Below are 14559 nucleotides of genomic sequence, written 5' to 3'. Positions count from 1 at the left end.
CTGCAACAAGAAACATCAAAGAATCATCAGCTTCCAGTATGAACCATAACTTCATCTTTTCTGTATGAAGTGATACTGATCTGGATCACATTAGCAGTTTATTAGCATTTTCCTTCACTTTCTGTCACTGAAACTGTTTTCTGTGAACGGTGCGTTTATCCAATAGTGAATTTTAGTCATCTTTAGAGCTGCTTTTTCATTTCATTTTCTCACAGTAAAAAACAGCACAATCCGTGTTTGTCTCGCTCTTTTTCCATCCTCCCTTATCATGAGTGCTCTACCACCTCTGGTCTCTGTAATGACTGGTAAAAAAAAAAAACATTCTTTAAACAAATCCAACAAAGAAGCACAAAAAAACATAATTTGGAGCCTAAAAGCTAAATTTTTAAATGTCCCTACATGTTTTAATTCAAATCACCTGCTTCCCCTTGTGTGCAGACTCTCTGCATTAATGCACAGACTGGTCCACAGGAGGATGTTCACTATCACCAAACACTGTCACCCATGGATAAGAAGCGCTCACAGCTGATTGGTCAGTTCGGCCGGATTGCACAGACCTCCCTGCCTCTCTCTGATAAGACGGTGATAAGAGCCGGAGCCAGTGATACGAGACTTTGATGCAGACTGAAGACGACCAAAACTATCAGCGCTGCTCAGGTATGAGAGGTGATAACAGGGTGTGAGTGGATCTGAGGCTTGGTAGGAAAAGAGCCATTCTGTTGTCTATTTATATTTTAACCAGACAGAGAGTGTGTGAGTGTACCACAGTGTGGTTTCTGCTGTAATTTACTGTATGTAAAACTGTATGTCTCAACCTGCACTCTACTCTACTCTACTCTACTCTCTCTGACTTGATTTCTTTAATAAATCTGGATTACAAGGTTTCATGAGTCTCCTGTTTTGTTTTCATTGTAAATAAAGACACATGATCAAGATGACTGTTAACTATGTTTGACATACTGATTGAAAAAGTAACAGCTCACCGAGATTTCTGGTCATTTAGGTGTCTAACCATAATAATAATAATAATATTAATAATATTAATAATAATAGTGTCGCTGAATATTTACTGATAGAACAAAGTTACTATGTTAATGAGACTGTACGTTTATTAAATATGTGGCAGTTTTTTATGTTTTTGTTACCTTTAATCTGAAAGGAGTAGTTTGGCATTTTGGGAAATAGGCTCATTTGCTCTCTTGCCAAGTAAATATGAAGCTAACATCAGCAGACAGTTAGCCTAGCTTGTAATAGCTAGCCTGGCTCTGCCCAAAAATTAAAAAAATCCATAACTAATTTTTACGGTTCAAAAAAGATATAAACTGTGAATTTTGAAGAGTGAAACAATTAGCTTGACATCCAATAACGATGCTAAATGTAGCTTGATATTTAGCATTCATTGATTAGCATGGTATCAATCTTCTCTTACTCTTGGCCAGAAAAACATTAAGCATGTTTTACCAAAAGGTCAAACTATTTCTTTAAGAGGGTTTGATTGTGACTTTGCACAAAAGTCCTCCATCATTCACTCATTCATTCACTCATTCATTCAAACTCACCATCTTCAGTGAACACTGGAGCGGTCAGCAGGTACTGCAGGATCTTGCGATCCTTCTCGAACGGACACTCCACCTTCTTCCAGGTCATGAATTCACTCACTTGTTTGGCAAGTTCCCAGAATTTCTGAAATGAAAACAGACACAGATGAATAAAGAATTAACATGTTTAATAGTCTACATCTATACAGTATATTGTGAGTATAGTTGACTTGACTGTTACTGTTAGTTGACTACTTTACTCCATGGTCCAAATAACCAGCCAGATGTTTGAATACCATCGCGCTGCCTTTGAACAGGTTATATAACCTTGTAGGCTCCGCGACACTGTGGTCTGAAGTGTTAATGTGTTGTAATGTAGGAACACCATCACAGACAAGGGCTCCGCAGAGTTTCCCAGGATAAAAATGATGCTTAAAATAGTGAGTGATTCAGTGGAGCTGTGAGCAAAGACCAGTGGAAATACTTATGAGGCCTCGGTCGCTGGTCAGTGTGTTTGTTCCATGGAAACACAGCAAAACTCTACACACACAATTATTACTTCTTCATTCTCGTCTTTAGGGAAGTGGAAATAAATAGAGCCAAATCTGTTGCCTTGTGTAGTAAATACAGTGACGTCTGCTGACAAGAGAAGTCAGTTGTGTGTGGGTGGGTGGGGGACAAAGAGAAAACCTGGTGTAATTGGTTGCCAGGGAAACTCCCTGTGGGGAATTTAAAATTCAGTTCACCTCAAAGTTGACGTGTCCGTTCTGCAGCCTGTTGGCACATCCCTCGTTGAGGAAGTAAATGTCTTTTATGAGCAGGCTGAAGAAAGGGATGACAATCTGCAAGACAACAGAAAGAGAAAGAAATGTAATTCCACTAAATAGATGTTGGGGGGGTACCCACATGACATGCTGGCGTGTGATCTCTATAAACATTGATTCAAACATTGATTCGAACGGAGAGAGATTACAGACAAAGAGGATCTATTACGAAACAGACCCACTTCTGTTCTGATGAAGAATGGGTTTTCATTAAAGGAAATCCGCCGGCTTTATCTTCTCACGGGCGTGTAGCAGCGTGCACAGATACAACCCTAATTACAAGAAAAGTTTCCCAGGACGAATTCACGACAGAGAAATGAAACTGGAGTAAAGAACATTTTCCAGAAGGGAATTATTCCCCTTCTTACAATAATTCAGGTCGCTGCATGTCTCTGCATCAACTCAGATGTAGAGCAGAGTAAAGAAAAAGCACCAGGCTCCATTCAAATAACCTGGTGGGATTTTTCTTCTTCATTGGTATTGAGCCAGACATCAAGCTTGGATCTGGTATTTACCAGTTGCTATGGCTGATAACAGACAGAAATGACTTGTTTCTCAGCATCCAGAGATGCTTGAACCTGGCACAGTGACCTATTGAAGTAAACTCGGTCTTTTAAAAAGTTGAAATACCAAAAGGGAAAGCAGCTGCAGACTCCTGAGCTCCTTATTCAAAGCACATTTTTGTTGCTCATTCTGATTGTGTCAGAGTTTGTACTTGAATAAACCACCCACTCCCACCCTTTGTGTTTTTAGTTCTTTCCAAAAGATTGTTGCTTTGCCAAGGCAATGAATCCAGTCATGTCTTTTTCTGTTACACTTTGTTCCTTGCTGACTTGCATTATAAGCTTGTGAAACTCTGCCTCCACAACATCCTTCTAAAAATGCTCTGGCTTCAGCTGACAGCTAGTTAACTGGGCCTCAAAGAAGTCTGAACATAGTGTACGACAGTGGGTCTGCAGGCGCAGGATGCTGTTTACAAGGGCATGCATGTATGCATGATCTGAAGGCTGTTGTCATGCATGCACACACGTCTGTATGTTCATGTTCCTGCTTTCAGCGAGGAGGAAAACAACTGCCCAGCAGGAGCTGAGGAAGTTATTTTCACAGCTGGACACAGAGTATTGAGGGCCTGGAGCCAGAGGGAGCCAAGGTCTGGATTTACTGTGGTGGATGTGTTTGTTAAAGGCTTGACTGAGGTGATTATTAATGTATTTATCAGAAGATATTCACAACAGCTGATTTCAGTTTAATTCAAACAGCCAATGAGCTGAACAACAGAAACTGAGTTATCTGCTAAATTCACCAGTTCCAGCTTCGCAACTTTGAAAATGACGATTGAAAATCCATCTGAACGTCTAACGCAACATCTTTAGGTTTGAGACTGTGGACAGGCAAGCAAATAAACAAGCTGTTAACCAAACAATTAAAGGCTCACAGCCTCTCTTCTGATTGGCTGACTGACCTGTTGTTACTAGAGCTCCAGAGAGAAGCCTGAGAGAGGAGATGTAAAACTCGAGTCTTATGGATATCAACATCGAATAAAAACACAGGTAAAGTGTTAAGTATGGGACCTTTAATCAAGAAAATAATCAGCAGATTATTATTATTATTTTGATCAATCTCTGCATTCAGAGTTTTTATTCCTGATATTTTATTAGTCATGTTGCCTTGTTTTATTCTCATCATAATCTCGGTCTCTTACTGTTTAATGTTTCCTTTTGTAAAGCACTTTGTAATTACTGGTTCTGATAAATACACACATAAAATAAAACCAGTGCAGACGCAGCGAAAAAGCTCTTCCTTCAGAAATCTGTAATTTATCATCCATGTTTGATTAAAACAAGTTTTAGAAGCAGACCTTGTGGTATAATTGGACATAACATGGAATATTTTCTGCATTATTCTGTGTAATATGTCTTTACAAGCTGTTGATGCACAGCCAAGCGTGAAGTCTGCTCTGGATCAGCTGTTTGGTAAACTGCCAAATCAACAGAGCAACAACTTCAATCTGAAGTGAAGCGTCAGTTTTGGTTTTGTTGATTCTCTGAGAAAGTCAACAGCGTGGGGGATGCCTGGAGGAGATCATGAACAGCAACCCCCCCACCCCTCCCTAAAAGGAGAGGTCAACAGAGCGAGAACATACCAGACTTCTTGGGAACTTTCCGTTTCACGACCCCGACCTCTTGTTCGGGTGTGTTTGCATTTCTCAGCTCCAAAAAAACATCCCCTCACAAACCTCAGGGAGCCAGATACATATTGACAGTACACTCTGTCTGTTATTCAACAGCTGATGACGTGAAGAAGAGAGGCTAACCACTGAGGCCTGGCAGCCTGCGAGCTCAGTGCTGGTTCAGATTTGGTCAGGGCGGGCAACTCATGAGGCAGCAGCAGAGAACACTATGTGATCTGGCAGGCCGCCGTGTTTTCTTTTCCCTTCACAGCCCGTTTGAGGAGGAGGAAACCAAGACCCTCCTCATATCTTGACCCACTTATAACTCGACCTGCGTATCCCCTCTGAGCTCCGCTGTTATACAACCCCTGACCCACGTCCAAGTCCACTTAAGAGGCTGCTGATGGTGTAAACACGACGGGAACGCGGCGTCCAGACCATAACAACACGCAACAAGCGGCAGCGCTTGTTTTTCTGCTTTTCCTCGACATCAACTACTTCCTCTGAGTTTGCTGTTGCAGTACACAGAGATAAAGGCGGCGTGATAACAATCTCAACTCTTTACATAACTGTAATCAGCTCAAAGTGTCTACACTGCGAAGGCGTTGCCAACAGTCTGCTCTGGGTCAGAGCTCTTATTCTGAAACTGAAAGGCCACAACAGCTGTCATGTGGTCTTTAGCAAGACATCAAACCTCCATCGCTCACTACAAGAGCCTCTGGATGAGATGTATGAAATGTAAACCACAGTAAGGAGAGCAGACGGTCAGGTTTATATAAAGTCCGGCTGCTGGGTGTGTCACTGCAAAATAAATGTTTAACTTTTTAAACTCATCCATCCAAATCTTGACCTGATTTTTTTTTTCCCCACTGGAGGTTTTGGCTTGAAATTCAGCCTTTATTCAACAAGCTGCACTTTAATTGTCAGCATGTAAATGTAATTGTCACAGTGAGCCTCAGTTCTGCACAACAGCACCATGTAAGAAGGGGAGAATATATTAAAATATCCTAAACTCAGAAAAGATCCTCCATCAAATATAATAATATAAACATACAGAACCACATGTGGACCTGCAGCTAAATCACATCAGCACCGGTCGCCTCACCTTCTCCCTGCTGCTGTTGGCGGTGATCGACCTCTGCGTGGCTCCTCTCAGTGCCGTCCTGTAGTTGTAGAAGTTGCTGGAAGGATCCATCTGGTGCTGTGGAGAGGAAAACAACACAGCGTCAGTCAGAGCAGAGCGGACCTCAGATCACACAGCTGAACGTTTGTTTGGTTTCACGTCCAAATGTGATCAATGTGATCATTTAAGTCATTTATCAGACCCAAAATATTTGCTGGTTTCAGCTTCTCTACTCTAAATTATTACTGTTTTGATACTGATACTGAAAGTAATAATGAAAATTATTTGCACATTAAAAGAATAAACGTCTATGGTACTTCCTCCATCCTGTGCACAAACTGACTTAACTAACCCTCAGCGTGGCATTAGCCTGACAGTGTCATGTGACGGCGAATCAGGAGGCGGTTGATACCATCAACTGTGTGACCTTGAACGAACCATCAGCAGCGGAGCAGCAAATTAACTGCATCCACAAAAAGTTCAGGATTCACCTCAAATGATGCTCACGGAGACAAAACAGGAGGGAGGGAGGACATCAACAAAAGATGTGCTGAGGAGGAGGAGGAGGAGGGGGGGGAGGGGTGTGACTGACAGAGAGAAGGAGAGAGATGAAGATGAACTCCTGTGAGATGTGAAGGGAACCTAAAGAAGTGAGTCTTTGAAAGCTTTTAGATCCCACAGAGGGTCGCAGCCCGACTCGTCTCCACCTCAGATCTCCTCTTTCAAAGGGCTGAGTGACGGCCTGCTGGGCTCAGGGTGTGTGTGTGTGTGTGTGTGTTCCCTGCTCTGTCTGGGGTTTACTCAGGTAACGGAGGAATGGGAGGGGGGTTGCTGTGTGTGATCTGAACCCCAGCTACACTGACACATGTGGGGCTTCCTGGCTGCAGCCCCCCCCCCCGGACTCGTCACCTCTACATGTTTGCTGTTAGATTCGCTTGTTTGTTGCCGTTTCTGATGCCTCGGCTCCAGAATGTGTCTCCTCAGATTACTGCTGCTGCTCCCTTTTTATAACACTTCAGTTTTAAACCACTTTGTGCAGAAACTGTATGTTTTATAGCAAAGACTGAAGATTTGGTGTATGGATGTGCTTTGCTCTTTCTTTGCATTTCTCTTATTGTGTCTTTGGATAAACTGAAATGTCAGTAAAACAAATAAAAGGCTGAGAAGATGTTTTGTGAAATCATCACATTTAAAACTGTTTCAAAGGATGTTGAAATAAGAAAACGCAGAGGAAAACTGTTAGTGAAACTAACTGGTTTTGATGAGTAACTTGAGGTTTGTGTCGCCGTGAAGGAGGAAAACACATCGATTTGTGTGAGTCACAGCAAATCTCTGCTCTGCACTCACATCCAAGAGCTGCATTCATCTGCCTGTCGCTGCACTCAACACGACGAGGAGGAAGCTCCCCCTCACGCCCACATCACAGTTAGTCATGAGTGTCGAACTCAACTAAATCACAGAGCTGCTGATGTGAGTGGGCTCGCAGGGAAACGCTAACGTAGAGCAGATTTTAAGCAGCGAAAAGATCTTAACTCACAAATTTACAAATCCTCAACATCAGTTCTTCATTTTCATGTTTTTTTAAAAGCTGGAGAACAAAACCTCCTCCTCACTCAGTGGATTTCAGGTCACAGGAGCAGCTTTAATTTACCTTTTTCATGCAAACTTACTTCTAAGATGTCGAACTTGGCCGTTTTGACTTTACTCCAGGTTTTCTTCAGCCGAGACACTGGACTCATGTTCATCCCAGCTGTATGACGGACACACACACACACACACACACACACACGCACGCAGACAAAGGAAGAAAAAGGCAGTGAGAGAGATATCACACATCATCCAAGCAAACACCCAAACATGATGGCATTAACACATGACATTTTCCCATTCAGCCAGACGGACGCACATCCCCCTCCACCCTTCCTCCCATGGCAGTCATCCTTTAACCCCCCTCCCAGACCCCACCTCGCCTTTTCTTTCCTTCTACTGTTGTTTCTTCTGATGCAGCGAGGCAAAAGGCTGCAGGGACAATGGAGTTAACACACGCCTCGTTTCCCCTCCCAGCACTCTGCTTCCCATATGGTAATCCTCTGTGTGTGTGTGTGTGTGTGTGTGTGTGTGTGTGTGTGTGTGTGTGTGTGTGCAGCAGGTTCAGGCTGCGAGGTGGTGGTGGTGGGGTCACCATCAGAGCAGAACAACATCTCAAAACAACCCCCGGAGTAAACAGAGAAGCTCTTTTCGATCCAAAGACAGAAGAAATACAAAACTCTAAACTGCTGCAGCCCCCCCCCCGACTCACTTCCCTCCCCAGGAGACAGTTCAGGTTTTACATGACACTCAGGGGCCTAAATGAATGAAAGTCCGACAGTGTGTGTCAGAACGTGTCTGGCCTGGGAAGCAGCCTCTGTCACACTCCCAAAGACTGTGTGTGTGTGTGTGTGTGTGTGTAAGGACAGGTGTTGCCCGTGCTGGGACACACACTCCTCTTTATGAGAACATTAATCCACTGTTAATGTCTCCTCCGCCCCGGCACAGAAGACCAGAGGAGACACTGACAGATGAGGATTTCTCATCTATTTGTATCATCTTGTTGTATTTAAAGGGTCAGTTCACATTTTCTCTCCTACTTTTAGCAGCATCAAGTCACACAGATAAAAAATGAAACCAATATTTGGGCCCTGTTTGTTTTTTTTTTTTTTAAATTGCACCAATTTTTACAAATCTCAGTTATCAAAATAGAAACCACACCTGTGACCCAGAGCCCCGTTTACCTGCTGAGCCCCTGATTTCCTAGGACATGTATTTCTACTTCTGTACAGCTGCTACTTCTACCGTTGTGCTCACCCTCTGACAATTATCTTTTCTACTCTCTGATGAGTTTACTGATCTTCCTGTCCTGGACTCTCTGTTGGATCACACCTGAAGTGGACGGGGAGAAAAATCTAGAGAAATCTGGATAAAACCAAAAAGTACCTGCCATGTTACACACAGATCAAAGGTAATTAAGAAACTTAGCTTTTGATGATTTGGGTGAACTAACCCTTTAATCACATCACTAATAAAGTGTGTGAGCCTGGTGGTTCCTTGGAGACGAGGCTGGTGGAGAGGCTTTGCCTGTGGCTCTCTCTCTCTCTCTCTCTCTCTCTCGCTCTCTCTCTCTGGGGAGTGGGAGAGAGGACAGCTGGCACTCCCAATATCCTGTCCTCTGCCGTACCCTCTCATCATCCCATCCCCGCCCCTCCCTCGTGGGCTCACACTGTCCCTGGTCAGTGCTGACCATCTGCCTGGATGGGGCTGTTCTGCATCCTATTCCAGCTGCCTCCCCCTCCTCTCTGCTCTGGACACACAAGAGCTTTATGGCTCTTTTTAATTATTAATTATGTTTAATCTTATTAAGCCTGAGTAGTTTTGCTTTAGTCTAATGTCATTGTTTTCATATACACTTGCACAGATCTGGGGGCCACTGTGCAGCTCCACTGGAGCAAAATACTCCTCAGATGCATTTATTTGTGAGATTTAAGGAAGTAGGCTACCCATGATGCTCTGCAGCTGTATGTATATGTTAATGCAAACACATGCATCACATGTCAGCAGCAGAAAGCTTTGAGAATAGCCGTCATGAAGCTTTTCCCCATTTCTGACCAGTTTGTATCGAGACAATTATCTGCATGAGCAGCTGCGCTGCTGCCTCTGCTGCCGAGCGCCACTGGTGTCATTAGGCTGAGGGAAATTGCGTAAGTTGGAAATGAACTGAGACAAAGTCATGAAAGGGTTCGGCCACTGCTACAGGGGCAGATTACATCGCTGCATGAAATTCCCACTGAACAACAAATTGCATTTACTACGCTGATCAGATTTACTGATGACAGAGGCAAACAGCGTCTGTGCAGGAAATGTAGACTGAGAGTCCAAACCATACTGACAAGTTTTAAAAAATAAGATACCCACTGGTGCAGATCATTTCTTGTCCTGAACCATTTACTTATAAAATCAGTGACATTTAGGAGACGTCAACATTCGAGTTCATTAGAAACTGAGGCTTTTGGTGACCAGGCTGCGTGTGGAAAGAATCTCTTCAAGGTTACCAGAGATTTTCCATCTGGTAACAAACAATAAGAGAATAAAATCTCAGGAGAGAGAACAAAGACTCACAGATGATGGCCATGAGGGAGTTGAAGTTGCCAATGTTGAAGCATTCACGCGCCACGTCGATGAAGAATTCGATGACCCGAGCTCGGTGCTTCTTCTTCACAGGCTGTTAACAAAAGGGAGAAGATTAAAAAAAGGGCATTAGTCCTGAGGTCAGGTTGTTTCACTACAATTTATTATCATTATAGTGGATATAGAGCACATAACTGGTGAAGAACTCATTGTCATTGTTGTTGTGTGCTCAGTTTGTCTTGCACTGGTTGTGTGTTCTTTTTAATATCTACTCTATTGCCACCTGGGGACAAATAAAGTTTAATGAATTGAACTGAATTCTTGTTGCTTTTCATCACCTTTTAGTGCTAAAAAAAAATACTTAGTTAGACAATGTAAGTCGCCCAAATCACAGGAGCTGCAAAGAAACAAACAAACAAAAGAAAAAAAAACTGCCAAAAGCTGCAATTTCTTTCAATAAATGTAAAAAGTGATGTGGTGCTACAGAGATGCCCCGCCCTACAAATCATGTTCTCCAGATGTAAGTGGGACATGGCTGGTACAAGACCCAACAAAAATCACCAAAAATTTTTTTCAGTGAATATGAAATGCAATAACAATCATTCCAACTGAAATTGCGACTCATTTCATAATCGCAATATCTGCACAAATAATCACAATGTGATTTTTTGCCCACATCGTGCAGCCCTGTAATCAGCAGCTGCAGCCTCGTCATCACTTCGCCTCCATGAGCGAACTCATTACTCACCATGCAGATTTCTGTAGCCACCAGATAACTGAGTCTGTTGAACCATTCAACATAAGCTTCCAGGTTGCTGGCCTTCTTGTGATCACTGAAGCAACTCTGCAAAAAATAGAAATAATAATAATCAGACTTTTAATTAACATTGAAGCTAATTGCAAAGCAGGAATAGTGGTGAACTGTAGTATCTGCTTTTTTCCCTCCTTTTCTCAGTCAGTGCATCACTGAGCATAAAGATAAACTCCTGGGTGAGCGAACCTGTGCAGCCAATCACACTCAGCCTCACTCTGCTTCTATAAGCATAATAGTGGCCAATGTTATTCACATTATGCATGCTGGTCCTTTGTGAGGACTCCTCTTGATCTAATTCCACACATTCCTTTGGCCTTACGCCACTCTCCCCCGGTAGGGTTTCCCGCCAGTGGACACATCGGATTTTAACATGCAAACACACACACACACACACACACACACACACACACACACACACACACACACACACACACACACACACACACACACAGAGAATTACTCCGTCTTTTCCAAGTGGCTCGTTGGGGGTACGAGGCAGGCTAGCCCGAGGCACAAAGGCAGCCTTAACCCCCCATCACCTGGCTTCCAAAAAGAGGGCTGTTGCCTAGCAGCCGAACGCCAGACAAGAGAACCCACCACCAGACACAGACACACACACACACACACACACACACACAGACACACACACACACACACCCCTTCCCAAAACAAACCCTTGGCAGCAGTGGTTGCTAGGAGATGAGGTGCAAGCATGCCCGTCTAATCTAGACACTGGGATGGTTTGAGGAAATTGTCTGTGAGATATTTCTGAGTGTGTGTGTGTGTGTGTGTGTGTGTGTGTGTGTGTGTGTGTGTGTGTGTGTGTGTGTGTGTGTGTGTGTGTGTGTGTGAGGAGGACAGGATATCTGGTCTGCCACTACAGTCTGGAAATCACCTGCCCTCCCTCTGACCTGTGCAGCAGCCAGTCTCTGCGTTGTATAAACTCAACCTCGGTGTGGAGGAGAAACTAGGCCGCCTCACTGTGACCCTCACCAGACACATGAATCAGGTCTGCACACACGGTTACAGCCCAAAAAAAAGGTTGCGTAACCATTGTATATATTTTCTTATCAGCTGATGTATTCTTAGAAAAGCATGCAGACGTTACCTTATCGTTGTCCAAAGGGTCCTTCTGGACAAAGGCCTGGACAAATTCTTCAGGTCCGATGTAACTCAGTCTCTCCTGAAAAGGAAAAAATGGGAAAATCAATTCCACAAATCCATCTGTGGTCTGTGTCTCCTTAGAAACCAGGTCATTAAAGTGGTTTAGATCTGACTGATTTTCCTTTGTGCACAACGGACATGTAACAGATATAAAGATGTGGTCAAACAGCACATTAGGCCAGAGGTGGGAGGAGCTGCGGTGTTCACTTCACCTCGGCCACTGCACTGATTTCTAATCCATCATACTTGTCAGGCAATACGAGTCATTGGCAAGATTTCAGATTGTCCTTTGGAAGATGACATTTACATCTTAATTTGGTTTGATATATCACGACAGATGATTGACAGGAGGTAATGATTTCGACTGATTTTCTGGCTCAGTTACAGCTTTCTGAACTAAACTGTTCTCACCAGTTCTATGTGCGTGAGCTGCTGTGCGACAGTGAAGGGGTCGTTGCAGATGGACAGCATATCTCTCTGGATGGCTGCCTGGGGCTTTGCCTTAAGAGCCGTGAGTCGGTCGGCCGCCGTGGCGTTGATCTTGACCAGCGCCTCCTCGTACTGGCTGAGAACCGTCAACCTCCTGATCAGGCCCTGGCTCATCTGGCCGACAGCCTTCCTGTAAACCTGGGGAGGGAATGAGAGAGCGAGGGAGGGGGAGAGGTGAAAGAAGAGAATTAGTTAACGGGGACCCAACATAGTCACTTGAAGAACACCTTAAGAAAGGGTCAATGAAGAACACAGCTGTAATTACATCACTTTTCAATGACAGTGACTCAGAGCACAGGGAAGAGACGCTACAACAGATAACGAGAACGAGACACATCTCAGTGTGATGTAAACTTGATCAGATCTCCAGTTGCATGCAGGCAGCCACTTTGTTTAGCTCAGCTGTAGACACTTTAGGTGAATTCCTAACCGCTGCTCTGTGGTAGAGAGTGATAACAACCTCAGTGGAATTTACAACACACACACGTCAGCAGAACTGACTATAAACTGATGCCAGCTCGCAGCCCAAACCACTCGATGTCCCTACAAATGCAAAGTCTCCAGTATTTATTTTGCAGAGAAGCATCCTCTCTGTCAGCATACGCTGGGAGGGCCACTCACAATGTTACACAAGTGTCTTCCTGCCGGCCTCATTAAGGCCTCTCAGCTCAGCCAGGCAGAGGAGACAGGCTCTCAGCTCCAAGGCCTCAGAGGTCGAGAGGTCGAACTTTCCCCTGGCTCAAAACAGGCCACGATTAGATAATTGTTCCCTCACCGACACAGTTAAGCACTGAGGTTGCATAAGAGGGTCTGCAGGAAGACGGACATGTGAGTTCGATTTAGTGTATGTTAAAAAAAACTGTGTGTTATTGTGAGAGCTGGAGGATCCTGTTCATGGACTCTTTCCATACCGCTGGAATGAGCTGCCAAAAAAAAAAAATCAGGGGCGATGAGGTCCTTATTCTCACAACCACATCCCTCCTCCCTCCACTTTCTGCCATGTCAGCCTCCAGGATCTGGGTTCTACAAACAGGGTGGGAAGAAACACGGCTGGCCCTATAATGGATGTGGAGGCCCCGGTGCCAAGACAGCAATCAAATGTGAGTTCTCAGTTCTTGGGAAAAATGAGCAGACTCTCATCACTCCGCTGGAAACAGCCCGGGCGGGACCTTCTCTGAAAGTCACCTCCCAGGGCGTGACTGATGCATCTGTCTGCGGGTGATGTGGCTGTGATAGGTGCGATGGCACACAAACACACACATTCACACATCAGCCAATCAATTGTGGCTCTGTGGATATTGCAGTTTTGGCAAAGGATGGTTGCAGCAGCAGAGACAGACGGGACAGGGAGGAGGAAAAGTTGTAGAGAGCAACGAGGTTGGAGAAGAAGTGGAGAAAGACTAATAATCAGAGAGAAAATAATATATTCAAATGATCAAAGCTCCTCAGCCAGGGGCACAAGGTCAATTGATAATCCTACTAAATGCTGCAACTAATTATATTTTTCATTCTTGTTTATTTTTCCAATAAAATCAATTGATAGTTTTTATTTATGAAATGTCACAAATCCTGAAGCCTAAAATATTCAATTTATAAGCAGAGAAACACTGAAATTTCACATATACGAGAGGCCCAGAACAACAACTGTTTGTTATTTTTCTCATGATAAACGACTTTAATGGTTCATAAATGATCAAAATTGCTAATTAAATTGGCCTGGATTGGATTTTTCTCCATTTATACGACTGTAAATTAAATATCTAACAGTTTGAAGGCGTCACATCCTGTGTGACAGACATTTTTTTGATTCTTAAGGTCTTAATCCAGAAAACAGAGATTAAAAGCTCTTTACATGAAACACCTTCACTCAGACACTGTGATATCGGTGGAAACACTGTACACTCTCAGCTAATGCTTGACCACGCTCCTGCACAGTTGGACAACAGTGAGAAACGCCACCAGTGAAAATCGCTCTAGTTGCCACTTCAAAGTCAACCATCTGCCGTAGCTTCTGTCCCCGCTACAAACAGAGGGCAGGCCAGGGTTGGATAAATATAGTCACAGATCTTGGAGACAACAGCGTGCCTGACATTTCCAAGCAGAGGGGGCCACAGTTGCCCCTCAAATCTGTGGCGTTGCGAATGAAGGGGGCCTAGCAGGGGCGCGCTGTTCTCTGACGCTGCCGACCGTGGCAGTGATCCTGAGGTGGCAGACGGCTGCTCAGCACAAGTCGCCGTGACTGAGCGTGTGGTTTTTTTGTGCCATGGAATCACTGG

At 44.0% G+C, this 14559-nt stretch overlaps 1 protein-coding gene across 3 annotated transcripts in view; it reads right to left on the bottom strand.

Moving 5' to 3' along the window:
- rasgef1ba (RasGEF domain family, member 1Ba) overlaps positions 1–14559 on the bottom strand; it is a 119295-nt gene that overhangs the window by 4224 nt on the left and 100512 nt on the right. For all 3 annotated transcript variants that reach the window (XM_071483948.1, XM_071483949.1, XM_071483951.1), the window contains 8 exons: positions 12206–12421; positions 11739–11813; positions 10565–10660; positions 9808–9910; positions 7326–7405; positions 5638–5733; positions 2285–2380; positions 1560–1683 (listed from right to left, as the gene is read on the bottom strand). In XM_071483948.1, coding sequence (XP_071340049.1) covers positions 1560–1683; positions 2285–2380; positions 5638–5733; positions 7326–7405; positions 9808–9910; positions 10565–10660; positions 11739–11813; positions 12206–12421 — 886 coding nt within the window. The remainder of the gene's footprint in view (positions 1–1559; positions 1684–2284; positions 2381–5637; positions 5734–7325; positions 7406–9807; positions 9911–10564; positions 10661–11738; positions 11814–12205; positions 12422–14559) is intronic.

This window comes from Trachinotus anak, unplaced genomic scaffold (assembly GCF_046630095.1).
Source record: "Trachinotus anak isolate AG129_WGS33_773 ecotype Australia unplaced genomic scaffold, CSIRO_AGI_Tana_v1 ptg000008l, whole genome shotgun sequence".
NCBI lineage: Eukaryota > Metazoa > Chordata > Actinopteri > Carangiformes > Carangidae > Trachinotus > Trachinotus anak.
The sequence above is the reverse complement of the archived record's forward strand: the minus strand, read 5'-3'. Positions and strand labels throughout refer to the sequence as shown.